This window comes from Elgaria multicarinata, chromosome 11, assembly GCF_023053635.1.
Source record: "Elgaria multicarinata webbii isolate HBS135686 ecotype San Diego chromosome 11, rElgMul1.1.pri, whole genome shotgun sequence".
Classification (NCBI taxonomy): domain Eukaryota; kingdom Metazoa; phylum Chordata; class Lepidosauria; order Squamata; family Anguidae; genus Elgaria; species Elgaria multicarinata.
Window position 1 is genome coordinate 41,632,378 of NC_086181.1, and position 17,628 is coordinate 41,650,005.

A 17,628-nucleotide genomic window follows, 5' to 3' on the forward strand; every position below is an offset into this window, starting at 1 on the left:
GATCATAGGCGGAGCGGAGTGGAGCAGAGCGGACCCAATCCGGAAGTTGTGAATCTGGAAGAGAAGCGGATTGGGGGGTCCGTGCACACCCCTATTTGATTACAACTATTTTTTTTTTAAAAAAAATGGAGCTGCAGTGTGGGCTTCATTTCACCAGGAAACATTACACCAAGCTGATGACTTCATCTGATGGCCAGAAATAACTTCTGCTCTTTCCTCATGACTGATACGTTAAACCCATCTGTTTTTTGTCCCACTAATGAGCAAATCAAACTTTTCTCAGAATTGAAAAAAACGTTTGTGAACCATGTTGCCACTCAGAGAAAAGAAATGATTATCTTCCCTGTCATTACTGAAACCACTGTAATTTGTTTTCCCCAGGTCCAATGGGTTTTTAGAAAGCTGAAAACTGTCATGAAACATGTTACAAATAGCCCTCCACGTGTGCCATGGAGGGCAAGAGGCAGGCAGGGCTCTGTCACTTTGATCTCCAGTGGTTGCTTTTCCTCCCCTTTTCTAGGCCAGGCTTCTAATCTCTGTTGGCATTTGTAACCATGTTGCTACTATAGAGAAGGCAGAGAAGTCTCCAACTACATAGTACATTGGCAAAATCTGGTGCCAGCCAAGGTAGCCTCCTGAATCCAAGCATAAACTGAAGATGGATGCAGGACGGTTTGCATCCAGAGGGAAGGCTTGGCATCAAAATAGTGGATTTCCAGTGTTACTGTTGCTGCTGTTGCTTCTCCATTGGGTGTGTGAAGTCGATACAATGAATTGTCTCACTATTGATCCTGCCCCTCTTGCATTTGAGTCTTATCAGTCAGGGGACTTCATTATCGGTGGGATGGTTTCTCAGATTTGTACCTTTTCCCCAGCATTTAATTTCAAGGAATGTCCTTGGCAGGAGTTCTCTGAATTCAGAATGTAAGAATTTCTCCTCCTCCACATGGCCAGATCATAAACCTCAAACACTAAATACCAATTTCATTTAAAAGATTGACACTTGACATATATGCTTATACATTCTCCGTCTAAATGAAATAATTCCTCAGGGTGTGTGTCACCACTTGCAGACATTACAAACTATATTGAAATTTGAAGAATTAGAAGAAGAAAAAGTTTTTACTTTTTAAAAATAATAATAATAATCAGGTTAAGTCTAACAAGCAAGAAAACATAAAAATCTAAAAATAAATAAAGCAGCAGCCAAAAATTGTATAAAAATACTCATCAGTGTAGATGTCAGAACTACACAGTGCTTAATCACTATGGCTTCGTGTTTCATCTGAACAGGGACAATGATGAGGATCACCTGCTGGGGAGGGGGAGGAGGGAGGGAACAATTGGGTGGGAATAGATCAGAATGTTCTGCTTGAGATTCTTAAAGCTTACAATATCCTGGATTAGGGGGTCTGGCTGCCTGGATCTCTGATCTGGAGCTGTCCAACTGCGAGGTGAGGATATGTTTAACTGGAGGTCCAACGTCTTTCTCTAAATGATGAATCTTACAGCCAAAGAATGTGATGTTCCATTTGGGAGCAATAGACCACATATACTCATCTGTCAGTGATGTGATAACATGTAGAAAACGTGAGCCACTCAATACTCCACATGTAGTTATCTGTATTAGAAATGGAACACCTTCTAGGCATTTAAATGGTAGAAGTTAATGCCTCTAGACATTACATTGCTTACTATGCCTTTTCCTTGATTCCCCAATATTCTCTTTTCGGTTATGTACACAAATCCGGAACTTTTTCTCACCTGGTTAACTTCTGCACCTTTCCCCCTCTTGTATAGCTCTGTACTTCCTTTTTCCAATTGTTCACTGTTTTTAACTTTTGTAAACTGTCCAGAGAGCTTCGGCTATGGGGTGGTATATAAATGTAATTGATAATAATAATAATAATAATAATAATAATAATAATAATAATAATAATAATAATAAATACCATTTCATCAAATTAAATTTTCTGCACTCCTTTCCCACAATCTCACATTTTTTTCTCATAATCCTTTCTTAACTGAAAATTACTTCTTAACTTGCTCTCGTAATGTGCTCTTAAAATTAGCAATGATTTTGTTTGTTTTTTAAAAAATGTATGGTGGCCTGATTTCATAGTTAAAGGCAAACTGGAACGTGAACACCAGCATTATTGTCATGTGCAGCATGGATTTAATGCACAGATGCTGAAGCAGGGGTGGAGGAGCTGTGTCATTCCAAATGTTGCTGGATTCCAACACCCATCAGGCCCAAGCAGAAATACAATTAGAATTTTTGTGTAGTAGAATTCTCCAATGAAAGGCTGTTTGTCTTGATTTGCAGGGTGGTGACAAAGTTCTACCAGCACATCTTGGCCTTGGATTTTGCTGTCAATGAGATCAATAAGAATCCCAAGATCTTACCGAATGTCACACTTGGATTCCACATCTATGACAGCTACAACGATGCTCAGATGACCTATCGTACCACCCTGGACCTTCTCTTCAAATCCCACAGATTTGTCCCCAACTATGAATGTGATGCCAACAAAAAATTAATAGCCATCATTGGGGCACTTGCCTTTGATGCCTCACTACACATGGCAAAACTATTAAATATCTACAAGATTCCACAGGTAAGACCTTTTCTTGGGGGTCAATCAACATCTCTACAGGCTAGCAATGGGAGCAGTTGGGGCAGCAAATGGGAGAGAGGTAGAACTGGGAAGGACAACTGCCCTTCACCACTGACACTTTGCTCCCACCACTTTTTTAAGGATAAGAGTCAGGAATCTACGATCTCATTCTTAGTATGCCCTAGAGATGCATATATATTTCATTAAAAAAATAACTAAGAGTTGTTGTTTTTAAATGGGACCTAATATTCTGGATGAATTCATGATTCTCACTTATCCCCAGTCTGATTGTGGCTTCAATAATATTTGATGAATTTATTATTTTGCTCATATTATAGCATACTAGTAGCACAGATGGTGATGGTGGTTGTGAAGCTGTTGCTGCTGCTGCTGCTGATGATGATGATGACAATTCTTTCAGCTCACCTATGGCTCATATGCCCAAGCAGAGAGTGAAATGATGCAGTTCCCCTCTTTTTACTGCATGGTTCCAAGTGAATTCCACCAGTATAAGGGAATTATCAGCTTGTTTAAGTATTTCGGATGGACGTGGGTTGGGCTCTTTGTGGTGGATGATGATCAAGGAGAACGTTTCCTGCAGGCCTTTGAGCCATTGCTTTCCGAGAATGGAATCTGTTCAGACTTCACAATACCAATCCCTGCCCGAAGAAGTATTAACACTAAACCAAGTATAGGAAATTTTATAGCCAATAATTATTATAGGCTTATCAATTTTGGGAAATCTAAAATATTTGTCATCTATGGTGAAATATTTACCTTAATGTATATGTATTATCATTTATATGGAATAGAAATTCCTGAACATAAGGAAAATATATTTGTTGGAAAGGTATGGATTATAACAGCCCAGATTGATTTTATACTAGCAGATGTAAGCCGGGATTCCAATTTGCAAGTGTTCCAAGGCGCCATATACTTCAAGATTCACTCAAATGAACTTTTTGGGTTTGAGAAATTTCTTCAGATGCTAAAGCCTGATTGGTCAAAAGCAGATGACTTTCTGGAGCTGTTCTGGGAACAAGCATTTGACTGTTCTTTCCCAGATCCCCTGGTACCTTACAAGGTCTCTGGAAGATGCACTGGGGAGGAGAGGCTGGAGAACCTCCCTGCGCATGCTTTTGAAATGCCCATGACCGGCCACAGCTACAGTATTTATAATGCAGCTTATGCTGTAGCACACGCTTTACATGCCCTTTGCTCATCTCGGGCCAACCACAGAGGAATGGTGGGTGCCAAAAGTGCTGAACTAAAGAATCTGCAACCTTGGCAGGTAACACTTGTTTCCCAAATAATTGGTGAATGGGGTCACATACATTCTCCATGCTGTGTTCAGGGTATTCTGTGATTGCAACCTACAAAATAAGAAAATTACAAAAACATTTTTTCAGAGTGGATATTTGTGCATAAAAGAATGGGTGGAATTCAGCCCTAGTTATCCTTAGAGTAGACTTAGGCCATAGCTAGATCTAAGGTTTATCCCAGTATCATCCCAGGTTCCTCCCTGCCTGAGCGCTGGATACCCTGTGTGGCACTTAGTTGAACAGGTTCGACCCCAGGACAATCCTAGGATAAACCTTGGGTCAAGCTACGGCCTTGGTGAAAACATTAAAAGTTTTTGTCATGTCTGACTTGTCCTATTGATTTTAGTAGATTTACTCTACATGTGACTAAGGGCCTTGCTAGACCTACCAGATAATCCGGTGGGAAGTAGGAGCGACGCTGCGCTACAGCTAGCGTGCGCTGTCGCCCTTTTCTAGACGTAACATGCGACAGGGTAAGGGAAAGCCCCGTCACGTTGTCCAGTGTTTTTAGGACTTTAAGGGCTATGTGCGCAGGTGCACACCAATGGAAAGGTAAGAAGTTTTTTAAAAAATAAATAAATAAAAGGTTACCCAACTCCCCCTGCCCCTGATTTCCTCCCCCCACAATGCCTGATGCCCCCCAGCCCACTGGCTCACCTGTCCTCTCCCCGCTCGCCATGCCCTGTCCCCACCCGCCATGCCCGTTGCCATTCTTCTCCCCCCCGCTTGCCATGCCCTGTCCACATTCTTCTTCCCCCATCCACCATGTTCTGTCCCGTCCACCATGCCCTGTCCCTGTTTTTCTTCCTCCCATCCATCATGCCCTGTCCCCGTTCTTCTCCCCCCGTCTGCCATGTCCGTCCCCACTCACCATGCCCTGTCCCCGTTCTTCTCACCCCTTTGCCATGCCCTCTCCTTGTTCTTCTTCCCCCATCCGCCATGACCTGTCCCTGTTCTTCTCCCCCTATCTGCCATGTCTTGTCCCCGTCCGCCATGCCCATCCCCACTCGCCATGCCCTGTCCCTGTTCTTCTCCCCCCGCTAGCCATGCCCTGTCCCTGTTCTTCTTCCCCCCGCTTACCATGCCCTGTCCCCATTCTTCTTCCCCCCTCCGCCATGCCCTGTCACCGTTCTTCTTCCCCCTGCTCACCATGCCCTGTCCCAATTCTTCTCCCCCCATCCACCATGCCCATCCCCGCTCACAATGCCCATCCCCGCTTGCCATGCCCTGTCCCCGTTCCTCTCCCCCCTCTCTCCTGCCGTGTCCGCTCTTTCCCCCGGCACCCATCTCCCCCCCCCCCCGTGATCTCCCCAGCCCGATGGGCACAGCGCTCCTATGGAATGGTGTGCAAAGTCCGCGGCTTCTCCCGGCTACTCACGAGTAAGCGAGCAGCCAGGAAAAGCCACGGACCCTGCTAGACCTTCTGCAGCCTTGGCCTGAGCCCGGGGCTGCAGAAAAGCCGGGACATAACCACATTCGGTTATCCTGGGTCAAGGGAGGACTTAGCCCGTCCTTACCCTGGGATCCCCTGTGCATCATCTGGATGCAGAGAATCGGACTCAAAGAGTACTTATCAATGGAACCTTCTCAAACTGGGGAGAGGCAACGAGTGGGGTGCCACAGGGCTCAGTCCTGGGCCCAGTGCTCTTCAACATTTTTATTAATGATTTGGATGAGGAGGTGCAGGGAACGCTGAAGACAGAAACAAACTTCAAAGTGATCTTGATAGGCTGGAGTGCTGGGCAGGGGGTTGGACTCGATGGCCTTGTAGGCCCCTTCCAACTCTGCTATTCTATGATTCTATGATTCTATGAGGGACACCGGGCCTCATACCGCGCTAACTCCTCATCTAGCAATGGGCAAAGTCTGGATTGTTCTCCATATTAACAGGTTAAGATGTTTTGATTATTTTTTTATATTAAGCAAACAATATTTTCTCTCTCTCTCCCTCTTTCCCTCTCAACTAGCTCCACCAATTTCTTCAACACTTTTCATTTAACAACTCAGCTGGAGAAAAAATATCTTTGAATGATAACAGGGAAATGCAAGGGGGATTTGATATTACAAACTTGGTTACATTTCCAAACAGCTCCTTCCTTAAAGTTAAAATTGGATGGGTTGATCCCAATGGTCTTGAAGGAGAAGAATTCACCATTAATAAGGACATGATTGTTTGGCACAGGGGCTATAATCAGGTGTGGATTTTATGATACTAAATGTTCTTGGTGGGGACATCATTATGAGTCAAAAAAAAGAAATATCACTTTCACGACTGGATTGCTCAAATGATCTGGAAAGTTCTGGTTGACTGTTGCATTCACTGTTATCTGCACTCGTCCATTCCAAATGATCACCAGTTTATTTGTATACCTGCTGACACCTATTGTACACTCTCATCATAATTACTGTACATCTTTAAATACAGATCCTGCCAATTTCTGTCTGTAGTGATTCCTGCCAACCTGGATATCGGAAGACAAAGGTGGAAGGGAAGAAGTTTTGCTGTTACGATTGTAATCCATGTCCAAAAGGGAAGATTTCAAATCAAACTAGTAGGTGATATGATGCACCATGTATAACAGTAACTAAGGGCTCATCTACACCCAGCAGGATATCCCACTATGAAAGCGGTATGAAAGCAGTGTATAAAAAGCAGAAGCCATACTAATTCTTCATAGTGGCATTGAAGTGCACTGAGAACTATTGCCATGACACATACCATATACTGCTTTCAGACCACTTTTGTTGTGTTATATCCTGCTTGGTGTAGAGGTGTCATGGGCCCCAACAGTTGTCAGTGCACTTTAATGACACTATAAAGCAGTAGTGTGGCTCCTGCCTTTCATATACCATGTTCATACTGCTTTCATAGTGGACTATGCTGCTTGGTGTAGTTGAGCCCTAAGATTAATGTCCTTCAACACACTGGAAGAGGGAACTCCCACCATGTGCATGTACTGTAACGACTTTTGGGATTTGGGAGTATCCCTCTAGTATACCAAAGTAATTGCGGACAAGACAAACTCAGAATTTGAAACCATAAGATAGTTCTCTGCAGAAGAACTGATGAAATCAAATGAAGTTAGTGGTGGAAAGGGTTCACATAACTAAGGGCTTTGCTAGACCTGCCGGCTTATCGGGCAGGGAGGCGGGGCCAAGGCACACTAACGTTAGCGTGCGCCGCCTCAGCTTCCAGACGCCGGACGCGCAGGGACGACGCAAGCCCTGCAGCGTCTGCCATTTTTTTTTTTAGTTTAAAGGGGCCAGGTGCGGCCCGAAGACTCCGGAGAAGGTAAGTTTTTTTTTATGTAAACCCACCCCATCCGCCCACCCTCGCGATCTCCTGTTCGTCGCCCCCCACTCTCCCTCGCGATCTCCTGTTCATTGGCCCCCGCCCTCCCTCGCGATCTCCTGTTCGTCGCCCTCTGTCCCCCTTCGCGATCTCCTGTTTGTCGCCCCCCGCCCTCCCCTCTCCTGCCGGTCCAGCCTTTCCTCCCCCATCTCCCCCCTGGATCACACACACGCCGGTACGATGGGCACAGCGCTCGTATGAGCGCTGTGCCAGGTCTGCGGCTTTCTGGCGCTACTTGAGAGTAAACGAGTAGCCGCAAAAGGCCATGGAAGTAGCTAGACATTTTGCAGCTCCAGCCTGAGGCTGGGGCTGCGAAAAAGGCGCGCCATAAGCGACTTTGCTTATGGCGCGTTAGAGGAGGCCTCAGTGCGGCCTGGGCCCGGATTCCCCTGTGCGTCATCAGGGAAACCGGGTCTCAAGGTGCGCAAAGGCCTCGTCTAGCAAAGCCCTAAGTTCACATAACTCAGCATTCAGATGAGAACCCATTTCTTTCTTTTTCAGCCCCTGATGACTGCTCTGAATGCCCAGGAGATCTATATCCAAACAAAGACCAAGATGAATGCATCCCAAAAGTCATAAGCTTCCTGTCCTTTGAAGAACCCTTAGGGAAAAGTTTAGCTTCCATTGCTGTTTCTTTTTCCTTGATCACAATCTTGGTGTTGCACACCTTTATTAAGCACAGGGATACCCCCATAGTCAAAGCCAACAATCGGGGCCTCACTTACACTCTCCTCATTTCTCTCCTGCTTTGCTTCCTCTCTTCTTTGTTGTTCATCGGAAAGCCTGAGAAACTGACTTGCCTTCTTCAACAACCAGTTTTTGGTTTGATCTTCTCAGTGGCTGTTTCATGTGTGTTGGCCAAAACCATCACTGTGGTTGTAGCTTTCATGGCCAACAAGCCAGGGTCTACCATGAGGAAGTGGGTGGGAAAAAGACTGGCCACCTCCATTGTCCTTTCTTGCTCCCTCATTCAAGTTGGCATTTGTGTTGTGTGGCTCACAACCTCTCCCCCATTCCTGGATTTAGACATGCAGTCAGTCCCTGAAGAAATCACTATGCAATGTCATGTAGGTTCTGCCATCATGTTTTATCTTGTCCTAGGCTACATGGCACTATTGTCCATCATCAGCTTTTCCGTGGCTTTCTTAGCTAGGAATTTGCCAGACACCTTTAATGAATCCAAATTTATCACCTTTAGTATGCTGATGTTCTGCAGTGTTTGGTTGTCATTTTTTCCAGCCTACCTGAGCACCAAGGGCAAATACATGGTCGCAGTGGAGATCTTCTCTATCTTAGCTTCTAGTGCTGGGTTGTTAGGCTGTATCTTCTCTCCAAAATGTTACATTCTTCTCTTCAAGCCTGAGCTGAACAACAGGGAACTGATAATGGGGAGAAAGAATTAGAGCATCAAACTTTACAGTTCAATATATTACTTCCCTGGTGTCCAATGCATTGAGGCAGTGGGGGTAATTTTAAAAGATATCAGACAACCGTGTTCAACTCATGTTACAGAATTCACATATCATCTCTGTCTATCACCAGAGGGCTTAGAAGTAGGACATTGAGACCTTTCATGTTAGCCTCACTTCAGACAAATGTTCTTTCACTCCTCCTTTCCCAGAATGGATTAACTCAGCAGCTGTTTCCAAGGAGACCCAACTTGGACCAACAGCTGTGTCAGCTGAGTCCAACTATCAATATTACTCGTCCTCTCCCAGAACTATGTCTTCATTCACCATTCCTGATGGCCACCACAAAATCAATAACCAAACTTGATGTTCCTTCCTCTGCTGTCTCCATTTTGTCGCTTAGGTATGTTTCCGTACAGGCTTCAGCTGATACAGGTTGCTAAGCAACAGTAACAACACGTAATATCTTAATGCTTCTTTACAAGCATGATCAGGATGCTCTTACTTTCTGCTGCTCAAAATACATTTGATATAAAATGAAAATTATATGATACACTAGCTGCACCCGGCGTAACATACGCCGTTGTAGCATATCTTAACAAAGCTGCCCCTCACCCGACTTCTCCGGGATTTCCAAGATAAACCTCCCCCTTTTCTGCCTCTTCGCTCCCCAACCCCATGAAGTGGGCAGCACCATTCATTTTATATCAACCGTATGAGCTGGAACAGATGTGTATGCATGTTTCCAGTTTATTTTTAGATAAGAATTTATCAAAATGAACATTTTTTTTCATAATTTGATGAAACAATAGTTTTGATTAAAAATCAATCAAAACGGAAGAGAAGCCAAAGATAACAAATTCACCCATCCCTATTTCAGGAAACAGTACAATTTCTCATTAAAATGTGTTGACACTGGAATTGAGCCAGCTGGTATAGATAGGGTGGAAACAGCTCTGGGGGGAGAGAGGGGGGGCACCACAGTAAATGTTCAGTAAGATATATTCCTTTAAAAGTATTGGAAACATTCCTCCTCCATAGCAAAATCAGCTCTATCATAATTCATAAATGGTTTTCATTCTTCCCTTCTGGTATGTCATAATAGTGTCCTTCTGAAGTGAAGGAATTCAAAAGTTTCCTTTCATTAGCATAATTGTATAGCCTTCACATATCAAATATCAAGCATCGGTTCTGAATCTGACAATTTATTTCTGTAATAATTATAAATGCAAGCCTTTTGTATAATTCTACAGCTGTGTTGGATTTTCTATATAAATTGCAGTGACCCTGTCTTTTGATTGGACTTTTTTCAGTGTTTTGAAGCAGTAGCCCCTGTAAATTCACATGCACAACCTTAAATCATATACTAAGTAAAATAACTAATAGGCAATGCACCACTGCAAGGTACCCACTAGTGGTGTGCATGAACCCACCAATCCGCTTCTCTTCCAGATTCCCCCCCCCCCCAGACTTGCATTGAAATCCAAAAAAGCCTACAACTTTTTTCCTGTTAACGTAAGAAACCTCAAGCTCAGCAGCATGATAGCATATCCATTTATACACATGCATGCCAAGCCTCAAGGAAATTCAAACATCCCCTGATTTCCGGGGAATTTTTGAAAATCAGACACCCCATTTTAAGACATGGGATTTACTCCAACATTTGGACACATAAAAACTTGGAAGCAGGCGCCCTCACAGATGCCATCTAGATCCACATTCATGGCAAGTTTCAAGCAAATCACATCATCCCCTGATTTTTGGCGGGGCTTTAACCTCTAACTGAAGAAGCCTAATCTGGACCCGGAGGACGTTAACAACGACAGGCCGGTGGCTAATATCCCTTTCCTGGCCAAGGTGTTTGAGCAGGTGGTTGCAGGACAACTCCAGTCACTCTTGAATGAAACAGATTATCTAGATCTATTTCAATCAGGTTTCAGGCCTGGTTTTGGAATGGAAACTGCCTTGGTCGCCCTGTGGGATGACCTCTGCCGGGAGAGAGACAGGGGGAGTGCGACCCTGTTGGTTCTCCTGGACCTCTCAGCAGCCTTCGATACCATCGACCATGGTATCCTTCTCGATAGATTGTCTGAGTTGGGAGTGGGAGGTATTGCATTGCAGTGGTTCCGCTCCTACTTGGATGGCCGATTCCAGAAGGTGGTGCTGGGGGATTATTACTCTGTGCCGTAGCTCCTAAACCCTGGGGTTCCACAGGGCTCTATCTTATCCCCTATGCTGTTTAACATATACATGAAGACGCTGGGGGAGGTTATCCGGAGATGCGGACTGAGGTGTCATCAATATGTGGATGATACCCAGCTAAAACATTTCCTTTTCATCAAACCCAGGTGAGGCAGTGACTGTTCTGAACAAGTGCCTGGGCAAGGGAATGGACTGGATGAGGGCTAACAAACTGAGACTCAATCCAGACAAGACGGAGGTACTGTTAGTGTGTGGTTCATCTGTCCGGCGAGGTGATGTTTGCCCTGTCCTGGACGGGGTTGCACTCTCCCTAAAGGATCGGGTCCATACTTTGGGGGTGCTCTTGGCTCCAGAACTGTCACTTGAGGCACAGGTGAACTCAGTGGCAAAGAGCACCTTTTATCAGCTTAGGTTGATGTACATTGATGGTGCTATATAAAATAATAATAATAATAATAATAATAATAATAATAATAATAATAATAATAATAATAATAATAATAATCCAACTACTCCCTTATCTGGACAGAGGTAGCCTAGCTACAGTTATCCATGCTCTGATAACCTCTCGTTTGGATTACTGCAATGTGTTGTACATGGGGCTGCCTTTGAAAATGGTCCAGAAACTTCAACATAGCAGGGCAGCACGTTTACTAACAGGGACTGGCCGACGAGGCCACATTACGCCAGTCCTTTTCCAGCTTCATTGACTGCCAGTCCAGGTCCAGGCTCGATTCATAGTGCTGGTATTAACATTTAAAGCCCTAAACGGCTTGGGGCCAGGTTATCTGAAGGAATGCCTCCTCCCATATGTACCTGCCCGGACCTTAAGATGATCTACAGGGGCCCTTCTCTGTGAGCCCCTGCCAAAGAAAGTGTGGCAGGTGGGAACTAGAAGGAGGGCTTTCTATGCTGTGGCACCCCAGTTGTGGAATGAGCTCCCCAGAGAGGTCTGCCTGGCGCCTACACTGTACTGCTTTCATCGCCAGCTGAAGACCTTTTTATTCTCTCGATATTGTAACACTTAATTTTAACTTAAATTTAAATTCTACTGTTCTAACTCTGTATTTTAATCTTATATCAATTTTGCTATGTAGTTTTATCCTGGTTGTGCTTTTTATACTGTATTTTGTAATTGTGCTTTTAACATGTTGTTTGTTTTATGATGGGTTTAACTTTTGTGAACCGCCCAGAGAGCTTCGGCTATTGGTCGGTATAAAAATGTAATAAATAAATAAATAAAAAAATAAAAATAACGCATCACCCCTAACCCCAATTCACACCCCTTTCGGTATCTCTGTCAATTTTCATGTTAGAAATGTCAAATTAGACACCATGACACCTGATGCATGTATACACATGCATGCCAAGCCTCAAGCAAATCCAAGCATCCCCTGATTTTTGGGGAATTTTTGAATATCGGACACCCCAATATCTCAGTGATGTAAAGCTGCAGGCAGCTCAATGGAGCCATTTCAAAGGAAATCCCAACATGCCATGAATTGGGGAGCAGATAGCCCTAAATATGAATTGGGGAGAAGATTACCTTAAACCCTTCTTCCACACTTGAAAAATTTATTTGGAACGTCAAAAAGTCTAAGTGAGCGCAGGAAGGACTTATCCCATGATTCAAAGCAACACACACACAAACCATCCCTGCGAGGCGGGCACAGAGGAGGGGGACTGGCAGCAAGCATGCTGAAGGCTGGTGGGCACGAACTACAAAGCCCATCATGTAGTGCAGCTCCCAGGAGAAGGAGAGAGGGAAGGCAGCCAGGCAGCCAGGCAGCAGACATTTCTGGGGGCACAAGGAAGTGAGGCAAGGATTGTTTGTTTCTTTCTAAGCCAGCAGTAACGCATTGCAAACCAACCCTGCGAGGTGGGCACAGAGGAGTAGGACTGGGAGCAAGCATGCCGGAGGCTGGTGGGTACAAACCACAAAGCCCATCATGTAGTGCAGCTCCCAGGCACCAGGCGGGCAGAGAGGCAGGCAGAGATATGCCATAGATCTATGGGGGAGTCAGCCCCACCACAGCAGCACCTCGGGGGGAAGGCAGGCAGGCAGGCAGGCAGGCAGGCAGACAGACAGCCATTGTTTAATAATGGCTATGATCACAGTGCAGTCAATCAACTCTGAAGCAAGGATCACAAAGCTTTACTCTTATCCTCCTAGCCTCCTAGTTATGGGATGCAAAAGGAAAGGCATCTCTCTGTGCTGCTCCCGCCTCACAGGGATGGTTTGCATTACTGGCTTTGAAACAATCCTTGGCTCACTTCCTTGTGCCACCAGAAATGTCTGCTATTAGTTATGGGATGCAAAAGGGATCTCTCTGTGCTATTCTCACCTCACAGGGCTGGTTTGCTTAACTGGCTTTGATGGCTTGGAAAGTGGAAACAATCCTTGGCTCACTTCCTTGTGCCCCCAGAATTGTCTGCTGCATGCCTGCTTTCCTGCCTCTGCCTGGGTGCTGTCGTTGTGGAGTATTGGGATCTGCTGCCTGGGACTTACTTCCCCATGGATCTATGGCATATCGTGTGTGTGTGCGTGTCACTTCTCTGCCTGCCACTCTGCCCTCCTGGTGCCTGGGAGATGTAGATGGGCTGTGTGGGTCACCCCACAAGCCTCTTGTATGCTTGCTCCCAGTGTTTCAGGCCAGGGCATAGCTGCCACCTGCTGCTGCCTCTCCTCTTCTGTGCCAACCTCACAGGGCTGGTTTGTGGGTGTCTTGCTTTGACTCAGGGCATTAGTCCTTCCTGGGGATGAAAAGGCAGCTGCATTGCTGCTGCGCTCACCCTGTTGAAGTTCCTTGTTAATTTTTGAAGTGTTGAAGATTCTTATTTAGGTTTATCTTTAAATATTCCCTACAATTCATGGCATGTCGGGATTTCCTTTCAAATGGCCATGAAGAGGCATCTATTTATTTAGAAGCCCATTTAGCTGTCTGCAGCTTACAAAATCCCTGAGATAAAGGGATGTACTAAAACAAAGGACAGTACTTGCCCATAGGGATCCATTGCAAAGCGCTTGCCCATAGCACTCTATAGGTGGGAATTGTCCTGTTTCCCTATGGGCAGGCACTTTGCAATGAATTCCTATGGGCAAGTATGGTTTCCCCATGGGCAAGTACTGTCCTATGTTTTAGAATGTCCCTGAGATAGATACATTTCTGAAAATGGGGTGGGGGATTTTTACATATTCTCCAAAAAATCACTGGATGCTTGGATTTGCTTCAAACTGGCCATGAATGTGGATACATGGATAAGCTCTCACGGTGCCAGTTTTGAGGTTTCTATAATGTTAAAAGTGATGGAGATGTAGAAAGGTTTGTTAATTGGGGTTAGGGTGGAGGGTTAAAAAGTTTTTTTTTAATCGCTAAAAATCAGGACATGGTTGGATTTCCTTGAAACTTGGCAAGAACGTGTATCTAGGTGGAACCTGAGATAGTTTCCTTCTTCCCTCCCCATCCCTTTTTCCTTGTGCTTTGTGTCTTTTTTAGAATGTAAGCCTGATGGCAGGGACTGTCTTCTTTATTGATAAATTGTCAGCCGCTCCAAGAGCCTTTTGGCTGAGGGGCGGGATAAAAATACTCTAAAATAAATAAATAAATAAATAAATAAATAAATAAATAAATAAATAATAGTGCCCATTTTCAAATTTGTATCTTGAAAAATGAAAGAGATACTTGCATTTCTGAAAATGGGGTGGGGGGTATTTACATATTTGCCACAAATCACTGGATGCTCAGATTTGCTTCAAACTGGCCATGAATGTGGATGCATGTATAAGCTCTTGTGGTGCTGATTTTGAGGTTTCTAACATTAAAAGTAAAAAACTTACAAGCATTTGATTTTCAGTGCAAGTCTATGGGGGGGGGGAAACGCAGAGCTCCGATCCAGATCCAGAGCCCCACCGCGGAGCGGAGCAGACCATAGGCGGATTGGTGCATGGTAGAGCAGACTCGATCTGGAAGTTGCGGTTCGGGATCCAGAGCAGATCGGGGGGTCCGTGCACAGCCCTACCTTTAATGAATCCAAATGTATCACCCATAGTATGCCGATGTTCTGCAGTGTTTGGCTGTCTTTTGTTCCAACCTACCTGAGCACCAAGGGCAAATACATCGTAGCTGTGGAGATCTTCACTATCTTAGCTTCTAGTGCTGGGTTGTTAGGCTGTATCTTTCCTCCAAAATGTTACATTATTCGCTTGAAGCCTGAGATGAACACCAGGGAGCAGCTTATAAGGACAAAAACATGAAGATCAACTTCTCTTATCAAATGTACAGGAGTACTGCCTGTGAACAAAAGCCGGAAGTTTGGTCCTTCTCAGAGTCATCCCAATTAAAATAGAGAAACATGAAATGTGAAAGGCATTTTCTATTCTCCTAACTTGGTTTTTAAACTGCTTGACTGAAATTCTGTTGAGCTCTTTTTGTCATTCTTCAGGGTGTAGCACCTTCCCCAGGGTTGTCCTAATGTTACATTTCCAAAAGGAAACTCTGGCTACATCTTGTCTCCAATGCAGGGGCTGCCAAGCCCAACCTACCAGCATGTGCCGGTGGGAAAGGAAGGGGAATATATGTTGCACGCATGCTCAGCATGTGTGCAGCATGAGGTATGGGTGGGGCAATGCTTATAAAGGCAAAGTACACCAGCAACCCAGGCCAAAGTTAGACCTAAGGTTTATCCTGGGATCACCCAGGGTTCACTTCTGCCTGAGCACTGGATCCCCTGTGTATCACCTAGATGAACAGGTTTGACCCCATGGCAACCCAGGGATAAACCACTTTTGCTTTCTGGCTCCCACCCTCCCTCCATCCCTCCCTGTAGCCAGAATTTATTTATTTATTTTTATATAATTTACTTTGAATGTGTGTTGGTGGCATATATATTTTTTTACCTTACCTAATCAACATGAGCTGGCTGAGGGTACTGTCTGTATTTTTTCTTTCTATACATTGCTCTGCAGTCTCCAAGACTACCTGCACTTCTTGATCATAAAAGTCCCTAGGGAGGGATAAATTCATGACCTCCTCCCCTGTGTGGGAAATGTGGGAATCCAAGGAGGCTACAGGCTATCAAAGAGATAATTGTACAAAGAAAGACAAAACAATTATTCACACTCCTCAGCCATTTCATAAGTCAAGAAAGTACTAGAACCCCAAACCAAACTCAAGAGAATTTCTCCAAAATATTTCTTCTTTCAATTACTTTTTGAAAGCAATTTTACATCAAATTTATTTATTTATTTATTTATTTATTTATTTATTTATTTATTTTATTGCACCTCTATATCGCCCAATTGAATGAGAATGGTCAAAAATATGTGGGAGAATTTTTGGCGAAGCACTAATCAGTAGTATTGGGATATGGACTCCAGGTGGAACCAGGATCCCCTCTCCAGAGGGGTATGTGACCTCTTTACACACCACAAAGGAAAGGGCTTTTTTTAGCTAGAAATTTGCCAGTTGCTTTTAATGAATCCAAGTTTGTCTCCTTCAGCATGCTGGTTTTTGGAGTGTTTGGTTGACTTTTGTTCCAACCTCCTTGAGTACCAGTGGTACATACATAGTAGCTGTGGAGATCTTCTCTATCTTAGCTTCTAGTGCTGGGTTGTTGGGCTGTATCTTTACCCCCAAATGTTATATTAATCTCTTCAATCCTGAGTTGAACAACAGGGAGCAGCTCATAAGGAGAAAATAATAACCGTCACTCTTCCCAATCAATGCATTACTTCTGTGGTGTCTAAGGAACTGAGGCAATGGAACTACTACTAAGAGATAGTAGTATCTATCTACTATCCCAGATAAACCATCTTATTCATGTGTAGCCTCTTTGAAACTAGTTAGACACACTATCAAGCTGTTATACAAATGGGGGGGGGGAAGCTCTAAAAGAATTCCATGTACTTCAATAAAAATCACCATTAGAATTTTATAAAAGCTGTTTATTTAAAAGCATCAGAAACACTCCTTCTTCATGTAGAAAACAACAGCATGGTGATTTGTAATACATAAAAAAAGTAATTGTAAAATACTTTTCATTTGTTCATTCTTTCCTGTTATAAGCTTGTCCCTGCCAGTTACATAATAGTACAAACATTATGTACCAAATAAAAACCATTTGATCACTTCTTATCTTCATATTCATCTTAGATTCTGCAAGTGACAATGCATTTGGATTATAAATTGAAGTCATTTGTATAATTGCACAGCCATGCAGGACTTACTATGCAAAATTGCAGTGATCCTACTATACACTATCCAATAGTCTAAAGTAAGACCACTGTTAGTAGCTTAGCAAGGTCAGAAACCTTGGAATGTAATCTGGGTGGGCTTCTGGCAGACATTCAGCTCTCCATGGGAACTATATGACTAGGGCCATAGCTAGACTGGGTGAAATCCCAGGCCCATCCCCAGGATCATCCCTGTGCATCCACATGACACACAGGGGATCCCAGAATCAGGGAGGGATCATCCCTCCCTTGCTCCGGGATTTCACCCTCCCCTTTAGGCCATGTTTTTCTTCAGCCTTGGGCTAAGTCTGAGGCAATAGAACAAGTGGTTCGGTGCCACGGTTTGTCACAGCTCCTTATAGTTACTCGCGAGGAGCTGTGACCCGCGCATGAGGCACAGAGATCCTCAGGAGCACTGTGCCCATTCGAGTGGGGGAAGCGGGGATTTAAAAAAAAAAACCCACAAACTTTTGCGCATGAGTGTTTGTGTGCT

The 17,628-nt window shown here is 44.2% G+C and overlaps 1 protein-coding gene across 1 annotated transcript; it reads left to right on the forward strand.

Annotated features, from left to right (window-relative positions):
• The first annotated feature begins 769 nt into the window (after positions 1–769).
• Positions 770–16,357, forward strand: LOC134405908 (vomeronasal type-2 receptor 26-like). Its single transcript, XM_063137159.1, has 6 exons — positions 770–924; positions 2,327–2,618; positions 3,469–3,909; positions 6,366–6,492; positions 7,794–8,661; positions 16,318–16,357. The coding sequence occupies exons 1-6, from the start codon at positions 770–772 to the stop codon at positions 16,355–16,357; spliced, it is 1,923 nt and encodes a 640-aa protein (XP_062993229.1).
• Positions 16,358–17,628: the final 1,271 nt, after the last annotated feature.